Raw genomic sequence first — 23,436 nt, 5'->3', positions numbered from 1 at the left:
CCCCCCCCCCCCCCCCCCCCCCCCCCCCCCCCCCCCCCCCCCCCCCCCCCCCCCCCCCCCCCCCCCCCCCCCCCCCCCCCCCCCCCCCCCCCCCCCCCCCCCCCCCCCCCCCCCCCCCCCCCCCCCCCCCCCCCCCCCCCCCCCCCCCCCCCCCCCCCCCCCCCCCCCCCCCCCCCCCCCCCCCCCCCCCCCCCCCCCCCCCCCCCCCCCCCCCCCCCCCCCCCCCCCCCCCCCCCCCCCCCCCCCCCCCCCCCCCCCCCCCCCCCCCCCCCCCCCCCCCCCCCCCCCCCCCCCCCCCCCCCCCCCCCCCCCCCCCCCCCCCCCCCCCCCCCCCCCCCCCCCCCCCCCCCCCCCAACACAAATAATGGCTTTCAATCATTTGTGCATAAGAGCAGCTATTGCACACTACCTTTCCCAAGGTGGACAAGATTGAATCCTGATGTAGCTAAGAAATGTCGCAAGTCATGGTTTTAGCAACTGTCTATGCAACTTTAATTTCTGCTAAAATTTTTCTTGATGAATTTTTAGTTATATTTATTTATAAAACATCCTATATTAAGAACACAACACCTACAACAGTTAAGGAAATAAAAGACCTAAGAAGACTTCAAAGCACTTCTAGTTATTACATATCACCTAAGGTACACTACAGCCAGTTAAAAATTCTCATCATGTCATACTCCTTTCAGATAACCATGCTGAAGAATGTCCCTGGAGGTGAAGGTTGCAGTGAGCTGTGATCTCACCACTGCACTCCAGCCTGGGTGACAGAGTGAGACCCTGTCTCAAGAAAGAAAAGAAAAGAAAAGAAAACAATGTAATTCAGAGTCATGTAAAGTTATTTAATATTGTTTTCTCTCTGTGTTGGTCTTTCTTAATTTTCTTCTTTGATGATTTTCATTATTCAAAAGAACTTTGAAATGAGATTGACATTTGTTTTCTTAAAGACATTTCTTTTTTTATGGTTGAAGAATACTCCACTGTGTATATGTACTGCTTTTTCCTTTTCTTTTTTTTTTTTTTTAATTATACTTTAAGTTCTGGAATACGTGTGCAGAACATTCAGGTTTGTTATATAGGTATACATATGCCACGGCAGCTTGCTGCACCCATCAACCCATCAGCTATATTAGGTATTCCTCCTAATGCTATCCCTCCCCTCGCCCCCCACCCCCTGACAGACTCCGGTGTGTGATGCTCCCTTCCCTGTGTCCGTGTATTCTCATTGTTCAACTCCCACTTATGACTAAGAACTTGCGGTGTTTGGTTTTCTGTTCCTGTGTTAGTTTGCTGAGAATGAATGTTTCCAGCTTCATCCATGTCCCTGCAGAGGACATGAGCTCATCCTTTTTTATGGCTACATAGTATTCCATGGTGTCTATGTGCCACATTTTCTTTATCCAGTCTATCACTGATGGGCATTTGGGTTGTTTCCAAGTCTTTGCTATTGTGAATAGTGCCACATTAAACATACGTGTGAATGTATCTTTATAGTAGAATGATTTATAATCCTTTGGGTATATACCCAGTTATGGGATTGCTGGGTCAAATGGTATTTCTTGTTCTAGATCCTTGAGGAATTGCCACGCTGTCTTCCACAATGGTTGAACTAATTTACACTCCCACCAACAGTGTAAAAGCATTCCTATTTCTCCACATCCTCTCCAGCATCTGTTGTTTCCTGACTTTTTAATGATCACCATTCTTTTTTTTTTTTTTTTTTTTGAGACGGAGGATGGTATCTCATTGTGGTTTAGATTTGTGTTTCTCTAATGACCAGTGATGATGAACTTTTTTTCTTGTTTGTTGGCCGCATAAATGTCTTCTTTTGAGAAGTGTCTGTTCATATCCTTCACCCACTTTTTGATGGGGTTGTTTGGTTTTTTTCTAGTAAATTTGTTTAAGTTTCTTGTAGATTCTGGATATTAGCCCTTTGTCAGATGGATAGATTGCAAAATTTTTCTCCCAGTCTGTAGGTTGCCTGTTCACTCTGATGATAGTTTCTTAGACATTTCTACTGTTCCTTACAACTCTCTGGCACTCAGCTTCCTACTAAAGTTTTTTGTTTTTGTTTTTGTTTTTGTTTTGAGGCATAGTCTCACTCTGCCACCCAGGCTGCAATGCAGTGGTGTGATCTCAGCTCACTGCGACCTCCACCCCCTGGATTCAAGCAATTCTCCTGCCTCAGTCTCCCGAGTAGCTGGGATTACAGGCATGTACTGGCACGCCCAGCTTATTTTTGTATTTTTAGTTGAGATGGGGTCTCACCATGTTGGCCAGGCTGGTCTCGAAATCCTGACCTTGTGGTCCGCCTGCCTCAGCCTCCCAAAGTGCTGGGATTACAGGCGTGAGCCACCATGCCTGGCCAGTTGTTTTTAAAAGTACAGATGGAAAATAACTGCTGGTTACATTGAAACAACAATATGTTCTTCTTGGATGAATATACTTGAAGAACACAATTCTATTGGTTTCAGGAAAAGTATATCAACCTGAAATGAAGTTATAATGCACCCTAAGGGTTTCAGGACCTGCCTCCCCTCCCCACCCCGGCAGACACCTACATCTGAAGATACTCAAGTTATTGAAATAAAATGGTGTGATATTTGTATATAACCTGCAAATATCCTCCTATATATTTAAGATCATCTGTACATTACTTATAATACCTAATACTATGTAAATGCTATGTAAATAGCTGTTACACTGTATTGTTTAGGGAATGATGAGAAGAAGAAAAGTCTGGCATTTGCTGTTCTATACATTTTCTTTAGATAACTCTACATCCTATAAAAAGATAATTCGTATTTTTATTTATTAAATAACATGTAAATAAATATAACATATAAATAACATTTGATCCCAAATGCAAGTCTTTGTTCAGTTTTGGGTGTTATCATGCCAAATCTCTTGGACATTTACATCATAGGAAACAAAATAATGAGCCTACTTCCTAAGAGCTCCATCCAGAGAAGATGAAACATTTTGTCAGCTCAATCTATTTATATCATTCTTTCTAGCTCCTCAGGACCTAATAACTAAAGCTTAAATTCCTTTATATGACCTCCTACTCCATTCATTTATTTCTTCAATCAGTACCATTTGCGAAGACCATTTACTCTGTGGCAGGCACGCTGCTGTGTGCCAGAGAGCCAATAGCAAACATGTGCTAGGGATAGACACTACCACCAAACGTTTTCCAGGCTGGGGGGCAGATGATCGTTAAATTAAAACAACACACATAATTAACACTTGTCCACTGTGTGATAGAGTTCCTGGGAGGAGAAGTGCAGGATGTTATAAGAGCAAGCAAGAGACAGAGAGCTGCGGTAGTCAGGGCATGGGGGTCCGGGAAGGCTTCCTGGTTGAAGTGGCATTTACTATGAAGAAAGGACAGTATGGGAAGGCTGGGTGTCTGGAGGCAGGTGTATTTCTTTCTGTATGATCAAATATTTGTTTCCTGTAGAATTCTATTAAACGTGAAATGTTTGTAGAATACAGAGAGACTTTTTTCTTGGTTAATGAAAAGACTGCTGAGGATATTCCATAACATTTGAAAGAAATCTTACTTATGAACAAACAAATATATAAAGAAAGCCCTCCTACTGAACCTTTTAAATAGACTTTTTATTTTTTACAGCAGTTTTAGGTTTATAGCAATTGAGCAGAAGGTACAGAGAATATCCACATACTCTCTACCTCCACCATGCACAGCCTCTCCCATTACCAACATCCCCCACCGGAGTGGGACATTTGTGAACAACGGATGAACCTACATTGACACATCATCATCATCAGGGTTCATAGTTTACATACGCTTCACTCTTGATATTGTATGGTCTATGGGTTTGGACAAATATATAATGACTTGTATCCATAGTTTCATCTATTGCTTTAAAATAACTTACACCAAGCGTGGACACAAAATTGTCCATTCAGGGTCAGAGCTAATTATTTGTAGTGTCAAAGCATTGATTGGTAAAGTTAAGGTCTATGGTGGGTTTCCTGACTGATTTCTATTTCAAATGTTCAGTTCCATTGTTAGACACTAGTTTGGTGTGTATTTTGGAAACTTTAGACTGACTAGTTCTTTAGTTGTTCCATGCCGACACCTGGCTATGTTGAAGGAAATGAGTGAGATCTGTTCCTGTTTTCTCTTTTCATATGGTTGTATCCAGAGAACTAGCTTTCATTTATCTTTATTCTTCCCATGTGTGTTGTCTTTGCATGAATGATGTGTTTTCTTTACTTGAAGCTTTTGAAGAATTACCTTTCTTTAAGGAAAAATCAAAAGGCTAGAAATGAAAAGACTTTGAAAATGTCATTGAAATAATGGCAGGGTGCACTTGATTGAACTTATATAAACTCTTTGAAAGTCGAATTGACTAACATTCATGTTTGATCTAGTTAAACCAATAAAATACAGGATGTAATCTTTATATAATTACAAAAGTCCCACTGTCTAATCCTACCTGGAGGTTACCATGATGGTTCTAGAGGCAAATGTGTTTCTAGCCTAAGGTACTTTGACTCTTTATCTTTGTTGGCTTTAAGCCAGTACAAGACTTTATTGCAAATATTTTATTTTATTTTTGTTGTCAAATGGTTTAACTGGTGAAGGCTATTGTAATCTGATGAAGGACTTCCCCTGGGGCAGGGTATTGAAATATACTGGATTCTTGTATTTTTTCATTGCTCTTCTGCTCAAAGAGTACTATATGTAAGCAACATAGGTGGATCGTGATGGGGTAACACCTGGGCCGAACAAAGTGGCCAGCATTAATTGGGTTTTTTTTGGCATCCCTGATGCTAGTGGGCAGAGTTCTTAGAAGTTATTAGTAGAGATAAATAGCTTAGCACATGATGACTGATACAGGTAAAAGCACAGAACAGCTGCAAAACCTTAGAATGGGGGCAATTATTTTAAGAAAAACAGGAAACCCAAAATCCAAAAAGGAACTAGGGATGCATTTTGAGGGCAAATATATATGTGAATGCATGCATGTGTGCATCTGTGTGTGTGCATGCATATAAAATTTCCTTGTGGAAAAACCTCACAAATAAATGCAAAAGATGAATGAGGGGCTTGAGAATTTTTGCAATAGACAAATGATCATTGAACCTAAGTGGTACTAATAGTTGCTAAAATTGATTTTAAAAATGGTGAGCAATCCACAATTAGATATGGTAAAAGAGACAGACTATCCGTGGTAAAGGAAAATAAATGCCCAGTCAGGAAATTAAAGTAAAAATACCAATACCATTGCCCACTCATCCTGTTGGCAAATGTTGAAAAATTGCTTCCACCCAAGGAAAAAAACAGAATGGAAAGGCATCCTTTTACTGCAAGTTTTATTTGTATTTTAGTATTGCTAAAATACTGTATCTTAGTATTTTCAATGCTAAATACTTTTGAGTCTCACTATAATAAGACTGAATCAGTTAGTCTAGGGTATTATCCATTGTGAGCTGGGAGCTATTAAGTCTAGGATTACTCCCAAACTGCTAAAGACAATACTAATGGCAAATGACAACAAAATCACATCAATGATAACAAAGGATTTTTTAAAAATCCTGAGCCAAACATTTTGATAAATACTTTACGAGGATTATCGTTTTAATCATCCCAAGCAGCCTATGACATGCTGTCCTCACTAATTTTAAAAAATAATTCTAATCATAATAATTGTTTATGCATGCTTGCCATTGCCCCAAATATTTCTTTGCAATGACAGAGTTTTTCATTTTGTGATTAGTAGAAAATTTTGCTTGAAATGAAAATGCCTTGATCAACGCAATGCATTGATATTAATTCCCAATTCAAAATAGGCTCTGTGGCTATTGGCTTTGTTCTCATTTTGATGGGTGTGTATAAGCCAATGGTATCAGGAACATTGAATTCCAGGAAAGAAGGAGAGCTGGTGTGGAGCAGGGCAGGAGGGTTTTCACTTGGGAAGGGGAGGTTGGACAGCTGAAGACAATCTCTGCTGCATCCTTTGTGCTTTTGTTGTTGAAGTTTGGCCATTCAACATAACACAGTAGAAGGGAACAAAAGATAGCTAATCAAGGTGTGTATTAGTCTGTTCTCATGCTGCTAATAACGACATACCTGAGACTGGGTAATTTGCAAAGAAAAGGAGATTTAATGGACTCACAGTTCCACATGGCTGAGGAGGCCTCACAATCATGGTGGAAGACAAAGGAGGAGCAAAGGCACATCTTAAATGGTGGCAGGCAAGAGAGGGTGTGTGGGGGCAACTGCCCTTTATAAAACCATCAGATCTTGTGAGACTTACTATCATGAGAATAACATGGGAAAAACCCGCCCCCATGATGCAATTACCTCTCATAGGGTCCCTCTCACATCACGCAGGAATTGTGGGAGCTACAGTTCAAGATGAGATTTGGGTGGGGACACAGCCAAACCATATCAAGGTGTGTCCTGCACAGGGCTTCTCAGGACTCTAATTCTTTATTTTTGTTTTAATTAACTCTCTGATATTTGTTAAATTAAAAAATTTATTTCCAGAGATAAAATCTTCTGTAATGAAAATCCTGCAGTCTACTGTCTGTCGATGTACCTGATCTCCCCTCCTATTCTCTGCTTCACCCCATCCATCTGAACTGCTGCTACCTCAACATACGGTATTTAGGACTGTTGGACCAATCTTCATCTCTCCTTTCAAGGTTATAAATCTGGAAATTCCTTCAAAATCGAGTGTGCATCTTGCTCCTTTCTTCACCTGTGGCTTTACCTGTTGTGTTGTTTACCACTGAGGTTAATCACTGGCTTTGTCACTCTGCATATTTTACTTGGTTTCCCTGACTACAGGTTTCTTAACAGTAAAATGAATAAATGAAGCTTATGTCATTTTGTGGGATGATTACATGGGGTGAGTATTAAAACATCAAGGCACATTTCTGCCACATAGATTTGGCCACTGTAATAATAATAATAGTCAAAGATGTATTGCCACATTAGTCATATTTTGTCAACCTGTTGACAACAGTTGCTGTGCCTACTTTTGGAACCCCAGTCACCCTTGCATGGCCTCAGAAATGTACCTTCTCTATGAGGACCAGGACCTGCCCTCCCTTGCTAACGTGATACAGACAGGTAAAGAGGAAACATGGAGTCCTGTCCCCAGGGAAAGATCTAGTTGAGCAACGAGGACACAGACAAAGTAAAGTATATCATTCAGCAGGAGAGGGTGTGATAAAACTCCAAAGAGGAATCCAGCAAGTGCAGAAATAGCTGAAGGTCCCCTGATCTCATCCAGAGATAAGGTCCTGCCCATCTGCCTAGGAAAAGAAACATCTGGAAGGGAAGGACGTCTCACCCGTGCCCATGTTGAGGTTTCTAGACCAAGGAACAGGACCCTGCTGACCTGACTCAAGAAGACTCAAAGCCTTCAAACCAAGATGGTGCTAAAAAAGACCTTCGGGAACTGGCTTTGATCTAGTCTCCAAGGTCTGAGGCTGTCCAGTTCAACCCTGAATCTCTTTAGAAGGTGCCTCATTGCTTCCCATCACTGGGTGGGGAGGAGTTTGGAACACTCAGGTTGAGTCCAGGATGTGCTCAGACAGGTATGGTCCTTGGAAGTCCTGGCAGGAGCCAACTCTGCACAGGTGAAGCAGGGGAAGCTTTAACCATGAAACCCCGCTAGCATATAGCCCTAATATTTACTTCTTCTCAACCTTAACTCCCAATAATTCCTTCACATACCTAGGATTTTAGTCGATCGCATATGAACCTACACACCGCGCAACATGCTGAGGCTGGCCGTCATGTAGGAAGTTCTTCAAAGCTGCCCTGTCCCAGCCCCCAGCTTCTGCATGCTCAATGCCCGGCCCCTGCTTTTTGCAGTTGTCACTCTGTTTATGACCATCCCCTAGTCAGCCTGGCCCTCTAAACTTTTAGCTTATAACCAAGCCAATGGCTCCCTTTATAAAACATCAGTTTTATAAAAGGGTATGTTATGCCCTCTTACACGCTTTCTCCTAACACCTCATTTTCCAGTAACTCAACCACGCCCATCATTTGTCCAGCATTGGCCTCTGCCCAATCTAATTATTTATCTAATGTAATCCCTGCCAAAAATCATACCGAACTTCACCCTAGGCTGTTCATATGCGTCTCCAGCTTCAGACCTTGCTCTCTCCATGGGGGGCATAGATGTGAGGGGAGAGATGAGGGCCCAGGTGCGGACGTATGGAATTCAGTAGGTGGTATGTAGGTTCATAGGAGATTGGCTAAAATCCTAAGAATGTGTAGGAATTATTGGGAGTTAAGGCTGGCTAAAATCCTAAGCATGTGTAGGAATTATTGGGAGTTAAGGCTGAGAAGAAGTAAAAAGTAGGGCTGTATGCTAGAGAGGTTTCATAGTTAAAGCATTCATATGGGACTGAGATCTTTTAAGCCAATAATCTTCACATTGAAGAAGATTGCCAATCCTATACAGCTGAGATTTATTTACTGGTTTGTGGGGGATTCTATAATTAAGCTATTATTGGGAAGGGACATATTCAGATATATTATTGGCAGTGGATGGGCAAAATGTGGTATATCCATATAGCTGAAACTGACAGTCAAAAAAGATGAAGTACCAATATATGCTACAATGTACATGAAGCAAGATTGCTGTAGCATTTAGCATCAAGAAGCCAGACACATACTGTATGATTCCACTTATATAAAATGTCCAGAATAGTCAAATAGATAAAGACAGAAGTAGATTTAGTGTTTGCCAGGGTTTGGCAAGTAGTGGGGAAGACAGAATGGGAGTGACTACAAATAGGTCCAGGTTTCTTTTTGGGCTGATGAAAATGTTCTACAATTAAATAGTGATGATGGTTGTATAGCTTTCTGAATATACTCAAATTGTACAGTGTAAATGAGTGAATTTTGTGAATTGTATCTCAATAAACTTGCTATAAAAGTATTTTCTAAAAGATATCTTTTGGTTCGATTTTCTTTTCTCATAACTGCAAACATGTATCATCTTGCTCTATCCATACTGGTATCCTTCATATTAAAAGTTTAGACGTTCAAACATAGGAAATGGGTGATTTTGTCTCATCTCCACCTTGAACTTCAGAGAATAAGAGGTCATGACGTCTTAGCTATTGGGTGATGGTTTCTGCTAGCTTTGCCACCTATTCCAGCCTAGCATAACGTGACTTAAAAGATCCCAACCAGAGAAAAAAACATGACCAAAAAAAACATGATCAAGATAATAAATCATAGTCCAATTTTTTTTTTTTTGAGATGGAGTTTTCCTCTTGTTGCCCAGGCTGGAGTGCAATGGTGCAATTTCAGCTCACTGCAACCTCCTCCTCCTAGGTTCAAATGATTCGCCTGCCTTAGCCTCCCCAGTAGCTGGGATTACAGGCATGCGCCACCACACCCGGCTAATTTTATATTTTTTAGTAGAGACAGGGTTTCACCATGTTGGTCAGGCTGGTCTCAAACTCCTGACCTGAGGTGATCCATCCGTCTTGGCCTCCCAAAGTGCTGGGATTACAGGCATGAGCCACCACACTGCCCCAAATATTTGTTATATATTTAGTGTATCGATTGTTTCATTTAGCTATCCCAGTGGCCTGATGCATGAGATATTGCTGTTAGGCTTGCTTTACTGATGGATAAACTGAGGCATGGGGATGTTAAGTCTCTTGTCTGTGATCATATGTTTGGTGAAAGAGTAAGAGAAGGCTTTTCACATGGGATCTGATGTGGTTTGGATTTGTGTGGCTGCCCAAATCTTATGTCGAATTGGAAGGATGGGCCTAGTGAGAGGTAATTGGACTATAGGGGTGGATTTCCTCCTTGCTGTTCTCATGATGGTGAGTGAGTTCTCACAAGATCTGATGGCTTAAAAGTGTGTGGCACTTCCCTTTTTGCTCTCTCTCTCTCCTGCGCTGCCATGGTAAGATGTGCTTGCTTCCGCTTTGCTTTCCGCCATGAGTGTACGTTTCCTGAGCCTTCCCAGCCATACTTCCTGTTAAGCCTGCAGAACTGTGAGTCAATGAAACCTTTTTTCTTCATAAATTACTCAGTTTCAGGTACTTCTTTATAGAAGTGTAAGAACAGACCAATACAAGATTTTTCTCCCAATCCCAAACTCTTATTCCTGTAAATTGGTTGAGGTCAAAAGCAGCCACAATGCTTAAGTTGTAAATTTCTCAAAACCGCTGACTATTGGTGGAACGTCTAGTGTTCATTTACCTGCTTCACTGCTCAACACACCATCAAAGTTGCCTCAGACCCTTTTTCATTTCAGACAGCTTGGAATCTTTAGTATTTTATATGTCTTTGTTTACATCATGAAATCAACAACAAAATGAAACTTACAAACACATTTTCTGTCATTGGAAGGGAAGGACATCAGGTTTTGCATTTGTTAAAATGCAAATATTCAAAAATTATATGCATAAATTATAATTTTAAATTAGAAATCTGTGTATGTGTAGCTTTCTATTAGAAGAGTATATAATGAATATTTTTCCTTTTTCTTTTTGCAGAACAATGGTTCCCTGGTTTGGTGCCAGAATCACAAGCAATGTTCTAAGGTACGTTTACTATACCTGTATGAATGATGCAAAAAACTTTGAACTTTGAAATAATCATAGTTTCACAGTAAGTTGCAAAGACAGCACAGAGTAATCATGTATGCCCCGTTTCCACCAATGGTTACACTTTAAGTAATTGAAAACAATATCAAAAGCACAAAATCGATATGCATGCAACATATGTATATGATTTTGTGACATTTATCATGTGTAAGATTCGATTTGCATAGCTAGCACTGCCATCAAGATACAGGTATCGATGGTTCTGTATACTACTGTATTTTATTTGTTGTTTGTAATTTTCTGTTAAAAAACACTAAGAAGAAAATGCCCTCTGGTTAGACCAGAGAAGATTTAATGTGTTCTATTTATACTTATGTTATTTTGCATGTATTTTGGTTTCTTTGTAGGAATTGCTGGTTAAATAATTTGATTTTTTCATTAAACAGTCTCTTTTCCATTTTTGAGTATTCTTTGCCTCACACTAAAGTACTATGAACTTTATTATGTTACTCATTTTATGTTTGATATAATACAGTTCTTACCTCAATCCCAATACACCAAAACCTTTGTTTTCTAAATATATATATATGATGGTACACTAGCTGCAGTCTGAAGTAGGTTTTGTAATCAGGTTATGTAAATGAGTGAAGTTTACAAAGTTTGCTAAAAACATTGGAGCAAAACTTTGAGATCATAATAGTGTTTCATACAGTGTATTTCCTGGATATTACTTTTAGTCCTAAAATAGAAATACACCTTTATTTGATAAACAAGTAATCTAAGGAATATATAATAATCTTGAAATAGCATATTTATGAAAAGGATTAATTTGTGAAAGGTCTTTCAAATACATACAATAAATGATTATAAAATAATATTCCTAAACCAAAAACTTTGTTCTAAGGATGCATTTCCAAAATCATGCTCACTGAATACACGAGTGTTATTTTAAAATAGAACAGAGGCCTGGTGCGGTGGCTCAAGCCTGTAATCCCAGCACTTTGGGAGGCCGAGACGGGCGGATCACGAGGTCAGGAGATCGAGACCATCCTGGCTAACACGGTGAAACCCCGTCTCTACTGAAAAATACAAAAAAAAAAAAAAAAAAAAAACTAGCGGGGCGAGGTGGCGGGCGCCTGTAGTCCCAGCTACTAGGGAGGCTGAGGCAGGAGAATGGCGTGAACCTGGGAGGCGGAGCTTGCAGTGAGCCGAGATCTGGTCACTGCACTCCAGCCTGGGCGACAGCGCGAGACTCCGTCTCAAAAAAAAAAAATAAATAAATAAAATAAAATAAAATAGAACAGAGTTCCTACGTGAATGTTAAATAATTTGATGAAGATAAGCTTTGCTTATCTCTGACTGTCTAGATACTGGGCAGGAATGAAATGCCTGGTTACAGTCCACTTACTCTTTTTATGTAATGTCCTAAGCATTTGTTCTGTCCAGACATTTTCTGGTATTGATTATATTAATTGGTCTTCAACTGGAATTTTAGATAACTTTTTCATGCCATCATTCCAGATAAAGCACATAATGAATGCTATGAGGTCGATTAAATTTCCTAAGTATTCTTTTTGTTCAATGTCGTATTGTGTATTATAGGAATGATAATTTGTTACATTGGTAATACTACTTATTTAAGCACACATTTTTTCCATATCCCATCAAGAAATTATCTTTTACAGGCTTACAAGGGATTTGATTAGAACAGGTTTATTTGAATTACTTTAAAATTATTGCAATGAAAGAAATTTGTACACTAGGGATCATAGATAGTTAAACCATATTTTGCAAATGATTAATCAAGGCTGCCATGAGAGACTTTGAATTTCACAAGGAAAGAAAGCAATCCTTTTTGTCAGAAAGCAAGAATCAATCAGTAAGTCACAATTAAGCCCAACTGAAACTCTGGAATATATTACAAAGCTGACAGAAGTTTAAGGATTGTCTTTAACTTGGGATCCTTTATGTTTGATATAATACAGTTCTTTGGGACTCTTTGGGATTGAATCTTGCTTATTAATCAAAGTTTGTCTCCTTTGGATGTTATCATGTCTGGATACCTGTGCAGATAATTACAATTTGCATTTCTTTTGGGATTCATGAAGTACTAGGTGGGCTTTTTCTCTTAACATGTAGGTTAACAAGGTTACTGGTAATCTGTAGTCACATAGTCATCAGTTTTACAGATGGGAAAATTCAGTCACGTACATATTGATGATGGTTCTGTGGTCACTCAACAAACCAGTAGAGACATACAGATATCCCTGTCTTCTACATTGTGTTTCTTACAGGCCAACAACTCTAGAAACCAGTTTGTACAAATATAGGGAGAGAAAAGTCAGAAAACTCAGAAAACTCAGAAAAGTCAGAAGTAGTGTTAATGATATAATTTTCTGATGATATATTTTAAAAGATTAGGTTTGCATAATGTTTTCTAGAAACGACACACTTTTTAATCACTTCTGGTGATCATCTGCAAAGCCTGTCAGCTCCTCCTTCAGACCCCTGTGGAATAGATCTCATCTAACCACTCTTCCCACCTCCAACCTGCCATTCTGTCTGGGGTGAATCCAAGAGCATCCCGATGGGTCTCCTAGCTTCCACCCTGACCCCAAACAGTCACATTTCCTCGTGGCTCCTGGGAAAACCCTTAAAAAATATAAGTGCCATCACACTGCTGTCTACCTTAAACCCAATGATGCATTTCCATCTCACTCAGACTAAAATCCAAAGCCCTACCCTGATTCTCATTGGCTCTCTCTTGTCTGCCTGTGCTCTGTCCCCAACTTTGTTGTTGTTGTTGTTTGTTTTTCGAGATGGAGTCTTGTTCTGTCACCCAGGCTGGAGTGCAGTGCTGCAATCTTGGGTCACTGCAACCTCTGCCTCCCGGATTCAAGCAATTCTCCCGCCTCAGCCTCCCGAGTAGCTGGGATTACAGGTGCCTGCCACCATGCCTGGCTAATTTTTGTATTTTTTAGTAGAGATGGGGTTTCTCCATGTTGGCCAGGCTGGAAGAAAACATTTTAACTGTAGAGATTCATCTCTGTGCTTCATCTGACTTCAAGAGTATGCGGGGTTCGACATAATGGAATCAGCACTATGAGCTCAAGGGTCTTTAGCCCCTGCACCACTCAACCCTAGAGAATATAGAAGAGTGCCTATTGTCCAGCACAGATCTAGGCCAGTGGTTCTCAACCGAGGGCAATTTGCTCCCCCAGGAACAATTGCCAATGGCTGGAAATATTTTTGATTGTCACAGTTGGGAGTGAGGAGTTACTGGCATCTAGTGGGTCAAGGCCAGGGATGCTAATAAAGAACCTATACTGCACAGAAAAGCCCTCCCACAGCAAAGATTATCTGGCTCCAAATGTCAGTAATGCTGAGATTGACAAACCCTGGCCTACACATTTGTGGAGTTATAAAAAAAATTAAGAGCATAGTCCTCAGCAGTTTTACTTTATTATATGAGAGAAAACAAATGTATAGTTTACTGAGCACAAGGAATGTGCCAAGCACCTTTTTAGGGGCTCATTATGTTTAGGAATTCTGATTGTCATCATGTACTCTCTAACACTGGTGAGAAAGATGGCTCTTTGCCTACTAATCCGGTTTCTCCTCTTCTCTGCTAATCGAAAGCTCATTCGTCACCTGAGTACGTTGTCACCTTGGGTTAAACATCTGTATTTCCCCAAGCTCCATTGCTTCTAAATATGGCCAGTAGCTAATTTCTTGCCCAAGTGGAATCATTGTGAAGAAATTTCAAAATGCCTCTTTTAAAGGGAACTGATTTAGCTAGAAAATGCACTCATTTGTTCTCTTCCCGTTGTCCTTCCCTGCTTCTTAGAGGGCATACCAATGGCAGGGGCCCCAGCAGCTTTCTTGGGCCATGAGGTACTTTTGAGGATGGAGTCCAGGCTGAGAATAACTGACAAGAAAGATAGAAGGAATCTGGCTCTTTGATACTGTGGGCCCCATACCAGCGTTGCACATGAAGAGGAAATACCTTTCTATCTCTCTTAAGTTACTGTTAGTTTACATTTCTTTTGTTCTATGAAGATGGAATTGTGTGTGGGTGAAATTAATCTCAGCTTCATCTTGGAATGACCACCTTCATGTCACAGATGCTCAGAAAAGGTGGGTGACTTTCTTTCAAAGTCACTTGACTAAACTAGTAAATCCCCTACACGGGATTCGAACTGAGTTCCGGTGGAATTAAAAGCCAGTGATTTTCTCATTGTACACCTCACACATATGAAGTATTATAGAATAACTTTTTTAAAGTTATGAAAGAGCTCTTGCTCAGTTCAGTGGTTGATTCTCTTGATGCGCTAGTTTGTTGTTTGTTTTTTTTCCTCACCCTTATAACTACTGTGAATAGTGAAACTTCGGGGCAAAACTGTGACCCAATTCTAGCAAATGAGCCATATTTTCTCTTTCTTGCTTTTATGTTCCTGTTGTCTGGTGGGAAGTCAGAAAGATACAGCCTAAAGATGGCCCACTCTTCTGATTCAGCTTCATTTAGGGATACACAGTAGATTCCCACAGAAATAGATTCCTTAGAAATTCCTCCATTAAGGTGATTTCTCTTTTCTTTTCTTTTTATGTTGAGAGAACATTTAACCCATAAGAATGCAGTATGCCCTTGGCCACTCCAGAATAAACTGTTCGCAAAATTGACATCTAAACACAGTTTCAGTCTCAGAACAGGGCAAACCATTTATTTATTTATTTAGAGATGGAGTCTCGCTCTGTTGCCAGGCTGGAGTGCAGTGGCACGATCTCGGCTCACTGCAACCTCCGCCTCCTGGCTTCAAGCAATTCTTGTGCCTCAGCCTCCCCAGTAGCTGGGATTACACCTGCTAACATGCCCAGCTTATTTTTGTATTTTTAGTAGAGATGGGGTTTTGACATGTTGACCAGGCTGGTCTCAAATTCCTGGCCTCAAGTAATCTGCCCCCCTCAGCTTCCCAAAATACTGGGATTACAGGCGTGAGTCACCATGCCCGGCCAAGCCTTTTAAAATATATCAAATCTATCCTAAAATGATGCCTTTACAATAACTTATTTTTAGTACTTCAATTTTAGTAGTAAGTTAATAAGAAGATCACCTATTTTTAATCAAGAAAGTAAATATACACCTTTGGTGTAAAAAATAATGTGTTTAAAAAATTCTATCTAAATATCTTTTGCAAACAATTTTTTTCTTAATTTCTTTTTTTTTTTTCAGTCCAAGCCACCCTAAATACTTTTTGGAATGAAATATTACTATAGTAATGTAAAACATACTGATAAAATGTGATATATTTCCATTCTAATAATATTTTTAAGTTGGTCCAATCTTAACAATGTACATTACTTTATTTTATTTTATTTTATTTTATTTTATTTTAGACGGAATTTTGCTTTTGTTGCCCAAGCTGTAGTGCAGTGGCACAATCTTGGCTCACTGCAACTCTGCCTTACAGGCTCAAGTGATTCTCCAGCCTCAACGTCCTGAGTAGCTGGGATTATAGGTGCCCACCACCATGCCTGGCTAATTTTTGTATTTTTAGTAGAGACGGGGTTTCTCCATTTTGGCCAGGCTGGCATCAAACTCCTAGCCTCAAATGATTCACCTACCTCAGCCTCCCAAAGTGCTGGGATTACAGGCGTGAGCCACCGCAGCCGGCCTATTCCTTTAAGAACCTATTTTCATTAACCTTTCTCTTAAATAGCAAATTACTCCATGCCAGATATAATGTAAATCAGGTCCTATTTTTTCCCATATATTATAATGTTGTGGCTGTTCAGCCCTTGCATTTATGTTTCTAGTTTAACATTTTCTTTAAATACATTTCATTTGCTCATTCCAATAGAGTCTGATTAATCCCATTTCAGTAGATACTCACTGAGCATCTACTATGCCCTAGGCCCTAGTGATAAAGTGATACAAAGGGTGAACTTGGTCTTTGCATTAATTTTTTACTTTTTTGCTCACTGAGAAAATTCCCAGCTATTGTTACTTCATCCATTCTTAAAAATTCATGCAGTATTCCAGCCTGGGGCGGTGGCCGATGCCTGTAATCCCAGCACTTTGGGAGGCTGTAATCCCAGCACTTTGGAAGATTACAAGGGTAGGAGATGGAGACCATCCTGGCCAACATGATAAAACCCCATCTCTACTAAAAATACAAAAATTATCTCGGTGTGGTGGTGCACGCCTGTAGTCCCAGCTACTTGGGAGGCTGAGGCGGGAGAATCGCTTGAACCCTGGAGGTAGAGTTTGCAGTGAGCCAAGATCACGCCACTGCACTCCAGCCTGGCAACAGAGTGAGACACGGTCTTAAAAAAAAAAATCATGCAATATTCCTTATGAGTCCCCATTACTGTACCAATGGGGACATAACCATCTTCTCCCCTTTACTTTGCCCATTAGAGCATTTGTGCACCTTTAGAATCCATTTCTGCTTTTTCTCTTTGCTAATCTCACAGTTCTAACTCTTCCATCATTCTGAAGTTCCTCTGTACTCACCCATTAAAGGTTAATGTGTGAATTACCCAGTCTCTATTAGGCTCTGCTCATGGTCCTAAGGCTCAGTTCTCATGTTCATAACTTATTTGGTCCTCTGGGATGGAAATACTTGATGAAGAAAGAGAAAACTATTTGAATGAGCCACAGACACATGGATCCTAGGACTGACTGTGTTAAGATTTAGATGGCTCCTCTCAGTAGGGGAACATGGGTGATACAGACCATTGAGATCATTGTTTGCATGAATGATGGAGAGAAGAATTCTAAAGCTAGAGAGAATATTTAGGAATATCCAGTGCAGTTCTTTCATTGTGCACTTCAGGAACCTGAGGCCTGAAGCAATGATATATCCAACCAAAGACAGCCTCCAGCTCAGAGGAAATGCTTGTTCTTACATTCTGTTTTCATTGTATGTAATTTCCCTAAAAGCCCACTTAGGAATGATTTGGAGCATTTGACAGGAAATTCAAATTCATGGGCAAGATGCCCTGGTATGTAGTCATAGCACAGAGTCAAAATATTGTAATGAGCCATGTTAATATCTGTGTTTCCTAGTGGCTTTTTCGGGTAGAGGAGGACAAATATCCTTCTCTTTACCCATCCTATGTTCATGACTTAGGTCCTTTTAACACAAGATAGATTAAGAAGAGGAAAACTTGCAAATTTATTTAGTAAGATTTACATGCTATGGAAGCCTTCCTAAAGAAATGAAGACTCCAGTAAATGGTTAATTCTGTGTATTTTTATGGTAGCTTTGACAAAGAGTGAATACCGATAGAGAAATATGATAGGACAAAAACGGTGTGAACTAGTGGAGATAAACTGGGGAATTTAGCAAGGCCTGTTTGTTCAGGTTCCTCTCTGTGACCCGTCATCTTCAGAGATGAGCATGTTCCTTTCTTCCAGGGATTGGGAGGCCCACATGAGTGTCTTCTGACCTGCCTCTTGGAATGTTGGAAAAGCTTTCCTAAGCAGGATACCCTGCATCAGGGAGAAGCGTATGTGTGGGTGAGGAGGGGAGGTCCGAGAGACTTTCCTGCTTTTGTTTGTTTAATATGCCAAGGTGCCATATTTTGAGTAGTGTGTCCTGAATCCCATCATCCTTTTCAATGTAACTTTTCATTAAAAGCAGTGTTCTAGGATAGTGGTTAGCAAATGACTTCTATAAAAACACCACATAGTAGCCATCTTTGTCTTGGCAGCCCATAAGGTCTCTGTTGCAACTACCCAACTCTACTTCTGCAGCGCAAAAGCAGTAGTAGAAAATACATAGACCAAGAAGAGTGTCTGTGTTCCAATAAAACATTATTTGTAGATACTAAAATTTGAATTTCCTGTAATTTTCACGTTATAATATTTTACTTATTTTTTTTCCAACCATTGAAAATGAAAGAACCATTCTTAGCTCACTGGTTCTACAAAAACAGGTGGCAACCTGAATTTGGCCTGCTGCTGTAGTTTGTCAACCCCTCTTCTATGACATTACATTCACACAGACAAAACTAAACCCAAACGAAACAATAAAAATGCATTCTTCTGACAATACAAAGACATATCTTAAAATATTTAAAGTCAAACAAAAATGGACAGTTTCTGACATTGCTTATAGAACATTGTCAAACTGCAGGGATTTGAAATAATGAATAGTAAGCAATAGTGAAAAAAAACTTCAAATAAATCACAGCTAATTTTTGAAAATCCAGTGTTAAAATGTGATGATCAGAGTCAAGAAAAATTGTGAAAGACTTGAAAATTGGCAAAAGTAAAGATTATTTTTCTCTCTATTGCACTTCTCCAAGTTCTGTCCAGTGTTCACTGCTTTGAACTATTTTCCCACTCTGCAAATGGTAGAAAATTGATAATGAAAATAACTAACTCTTGTCCGTGAAAATGCAAAATAAATTTTGTCTAGTGGAATACACTTGATGCTTCCTCCAGGAATACAACATTTTGCATATATTTGTAAATCCATTTCAGCACCAGCATTCCTTATTGACCCTATTCATCCATCCATCCATCCATCCATCCATCCATCCATCCATCCATCCATCCATCCATCTTAATCTATCTGTCCTTTATCTGTTGTCTATTTATCTATGGGATTTTTCCTTTGAATCAAATGTAACATATGACTATTTCTTGAGTTAAATAAAATCTTTGGTACATTTTCATCTGATATTTGCATGAGTCTTATCTTCACTTTATAAAATATTTCTCCACTTTGGGAGGCTGAGGCAGGCAGATCACGAGGTCAGGAGCTCAAGACCAGCCTGGCCAACATGGTGAAACCCCGTCTCTACTAAAAATACAAAAATTAGCTGGGTGTGGTGGTGCACGCCTGTAATCCCAGCTACTCAGGAGGCTGAGGCTGGAGAATCACTTGAACCCAGGAGGCGGAGGTTGCAGTGAGCTGAGATTGCTCCACTGCACTCCAGCCTGGGCAACAAATTGAGACTCCGTCTCAAAAAAAAAAAAAAGATTTCTCCTTTAACCTTCAGCTCAGAGTTATGTTTCAAAACCTTGCATCTAACAAACAATGGCATGCCACTTAGTAACAACCATCTGTCTGTGGGGAGCCTGCATGCTTCTCTCTCTGCCTTTGGGTGCCGGAACTCACTGGCTTGACTTTTGTTCCCCATTTGGTTTGGAGTGTATGTATTGAAAAGCGGTAATTTAGGGCCCAATCAAAACTCCAGCTTTGATCTCAGTGGGAGTTCAGTTCCTATAAGGGCTACAATTCCAAACTGTTAGTAATTTTCCAGCTTTATTCAGAACCAAGTTTAGAGGTGAGGAAGATTGGTTTTGCTTGTATAAAAATCTGGACGGCTTCATTTGCCATCTGTGAAATTTATCGAGTGAGGGCCAAACCTCTGAAACACATCTGAATATGACTGTGGAAGTTTTTGTTTTGTATGAGATGCTTTCTGAGATTTATGTGGTAATGACCGTAAATCCATAGAGCCCAAGGAAGACATTTCTTAGGAGCAAAATGAAAACTCGGACGTACATGAAAATGCACCGTGCCCAAGTACCCAAGACCCAAAGGTGAACGTTTTTTATCTGATTGTAATTCTAATATGAAGTGGGTCAAAATTTTAAATATTTAGATACTTTAGACCTGTTGCAATACTTACTGATGCTTATACAATATCTCTTGACTTTATATATGATACATTTCAAGAATAATGTTGCTGTTCACCAAGCATCCGTTGTTCAACTTATTCATCTCCTTTGGAGCAAACAATGACTTAACAGCCAAATCACATTTGACAATGACTTCAGGAGAAGTGCAGGCTTGTGTAATTCAAAGGGAGAGATTTATGCAGAAAACGTCTCAAGTCGGGTATAATTAGTTCCCCTTCATTTTGGATATTAATGTGATTATTTCCACAAGTACATATCTTTACTTACATGAGATCATGTCTTCATTTTTCAGGAGAAAATAAATACGATGTGATAATAAACATTAGAGGAGATAAGAGAAATATTCTATTATTTCCTTAAACCAACATTTTGGACTTAACATTTGTGTAGAATGCATGAGGAAAAAAATTGTTAGTGTGTGTGAGGTTTCAACTAGTGTTCTTTTGAAAAAGCCATCTTACAATATTATATTAGCATGATTAATATAAACCATTGGATGTAAATTTCTCCAGCTGTCCTATAGCATGATGCCAAAAGATAATTATTAGTAGCCTTGGCCTTTTCTGCTTAGTAAGACATGAAGTCTCTCTTTCTCTTTCTCTCTCTCTCTCTTTTTTTTTTAAAGCTTTATTGCTCACACAAAGTCTGTTTGGTAGTCTCTTCACATGGATGCACGTGACAACAGGGTCTTGCTCTGTTGCCCAGGCTGAAGTGCAGTGGCACCATCATGGCTCACTGGATCCTTGACTTCCCGGGCTCAAGTAGTCCTCTTGCCTTAGCCTCCTGAATAGCTGGGACTACAGGCATGTGCCACCATGCCTGGCTAATTTATTATTATTATTATTATTATTTGTAGAGACAAGATTTCACTATGTTGTCCAAGCTGGTTTGAACTCCTGGGCTCAAGCCACTTGCACACCTCAGCCTTCCCAAAGTGGTGGGATTACAGGCGTGAGCCACAGAGCCCGGCCTGAAGTCTCTCTTAAGGGAGTTGAGGCAATAGAAAATTAAGTTAGGGCTGGACGTGTGGCATGATTTATAAGTAATTCATCCAATGTTGCTCTATAAGGACATTAAAGTGGATATCATCTCTGATGCAAAGGCAGAAATGGAAAGAAAAAAGAAGAGAAAAAAGTGAGAGCGTGGGAAAAAGATAAAAAAAAGAACTCACAAATAGCTACATAAACAACTAGTTTCAAAACACCATTTCTTAACTGCCCAGGAAATAGTCCTGAGATTTTTGAGAAACCACTGAAGGCTTCCAGCAGGGTCCCTTCTAGTGATAATGCAGGTGGATGGATGAGTTAATGATTTAAACAATTAGAGATTTGCTGCAAACTTCCATCTGTCACTGCCCCCTGGAATGCAGACTCACAGTTCTAATTGGAGCCTCCAGCATTGAAGGCGGCATGAGTTGGTGTCACTGATTTGCTTCCCCTGACCACTGTCATTCTCATGGTAAGCGTTTTCTGCCCTCACGCTGAGAACTTTTATCAAACATATTAGTGTGCATTTGGGTGATCATTAGCCTGCGGTAGCTGAAACATTCCAGGTTATTTTAGCTTAGAAACTGGCCTGTCTGCTGAAAGAACATGCAAAGCTTCCTGCTAAGCTGGTACACAATCAATATATAAGGGAAAGAACGGGTTCCTATTTAGATTTAAATCCAATATGTGACAAGTTAATAGCTCAGTGTGTTTCTGCTTTTCCATGTCAATTTTACGGGTGTGAAAGACTCTTCCACCTGCTGTAAACTTCAAAGGAAAGACATGCGGAAGGGGAAATGCACCTCTGTGTAAGTCTTTTCCTAATCGCTTACGATTAATTTCTTCTTCCATCTGATGAAAGAAAATGCAAACGAAATCTCTTATTTGGTTCACAGTTGAAGACGAGTTCCATAAAGCTGCCTTTAGAAAGGGAATCTGTTTTGAACATATGAAAACCATCTGAGTCAAGATGCATTACATGGTGATTACAGTCTGACAGATGTTTTGAACTTGTAATGTGTTCATCAGAAAGCACGCAGAGCAGGGATGAGCGCCGCTTGTTTGAAGATGTTGAGGTTTATTCTGGCAACTGGAAAAACGCACCAATGCTGATTGAAGTTTGGGGACCCTTATGTATGAGAAAGGATACAGAATTGGATTTCAATCTCTCGTAGATAGAATTTGTGGTCATTGAGCATGAGATTGTATCATGTTGCTTTATCTCTGCCATGGCAGTCACTGTCAAAATATTCTCTACTGGGGTAGAAAACTCTAACTTGAATTTAAGGGGTTCACATTTGCTTTTCTATATCCGTAATTTTGACTCCACCTTATAGGTAATCGTTGGAATGAGATTCAAGTCTAGTTGTCTCCCGAATCACACACAGGAGTTCTTCTTAGAAAACCTAATTTGTTTTTGTGCGTAGTCTACTTTGGAAACTTTTCATTTCTCTGTGTTTCTGAAAGAGTAGTCATTGTAGGAAAATAAATGGAGGTTTTAATTTTAACTCTGTTTTTACCAACTGGGTTAACATGGACACTCTTGCTGTCTAACTTGCCTGAAAAAGAGAATATAGAGTAATTGTTTCAAACTAAAATGATTTGCCTTTCTCAAGAGATCTTTTAGCTATTCAATGGGGAAGAACTTGTCTTGCCCCATAAATAATGACATTCAACCACCTTGGCAAATTTATTTTTCAACTAGTTTAGGTCTAAGAATGTCCTTGTAAGATTCGCTGCTCAAAACATGATGTTCTTTGCGTAATCTCTGTGTGTGTGTGTGTGTGTGTGTGTGTGTGTGTGTGTGTGTTTTACTGGATTACACCTTCTGTTTTCTTCTGGGTTGGAAAATAAAATCACATTTTCTAAGGCGGATTTTTGTCAAATACTCCCTTCTCCCTGTTTGATGCATATCTATGCAGGAAGTGGTTTGCTTTTTTAAATTTATTTTTATTTATTTATTTATTTTAGACAAATGTCTGTTAGGACCTTTAATTTCACAGTGAATGTCAGAGCTAATGAAAGTTCTGCTAGCTATGAAGTGACAATGAAGTATAAGCAAAGCCACCAAGCATCTGGAACTTTCCAAGGAGTAGAATATGAAACTCATTATATCCTGGTGGTACCAAAAGCCACTGGAGACACAGTATTTATACCTGCCTGATGGATGTATCACTTCCAGGTGCTCTAGAATCTATGCCTTGATTACACGACTAAACT

At 39.8% G+C, this 23,436-nt stretch overlaps 1 protein-coding gene across 1 annotated transcript in view; it reads left to right on the top strand.

Annotated features, from left to right (window-relative positions):
• Positions 1–23,436, top strand: part of ANOS1 (anosmin 1) — a 217,397-nt gene that overhangs the window by 23,189 nt on the left and 170,772 nt on the right. The window contains exon 2 of the mRNA XM_050777712.1: positions 10,522–10,569. Coding sequence (XP_050633669.1) covers positions 10,522–10,569 — 48 coding nt within the window. The remainder of the gene's footprint in view (positions 1–10,521; positions 10,570–23,436) is intronic.

This window comes from Macaca thibetana, chromosome X (genome assembly GCF_024542745.1).
Source record: "Macaca thibetana thibetana isolate TM-01 chromosome X, ASM2454274v1, whole genome shotgun sequence".
Lineage (NCBI taxonomy): Eukaryota > Metazoa > Chordata > Mammalia > Primates > Cercopithecidae > Macaca > Macaca thibetana.
This window is presented reverse-complemented; position numbering and strand designations above follow the sequence as displayed.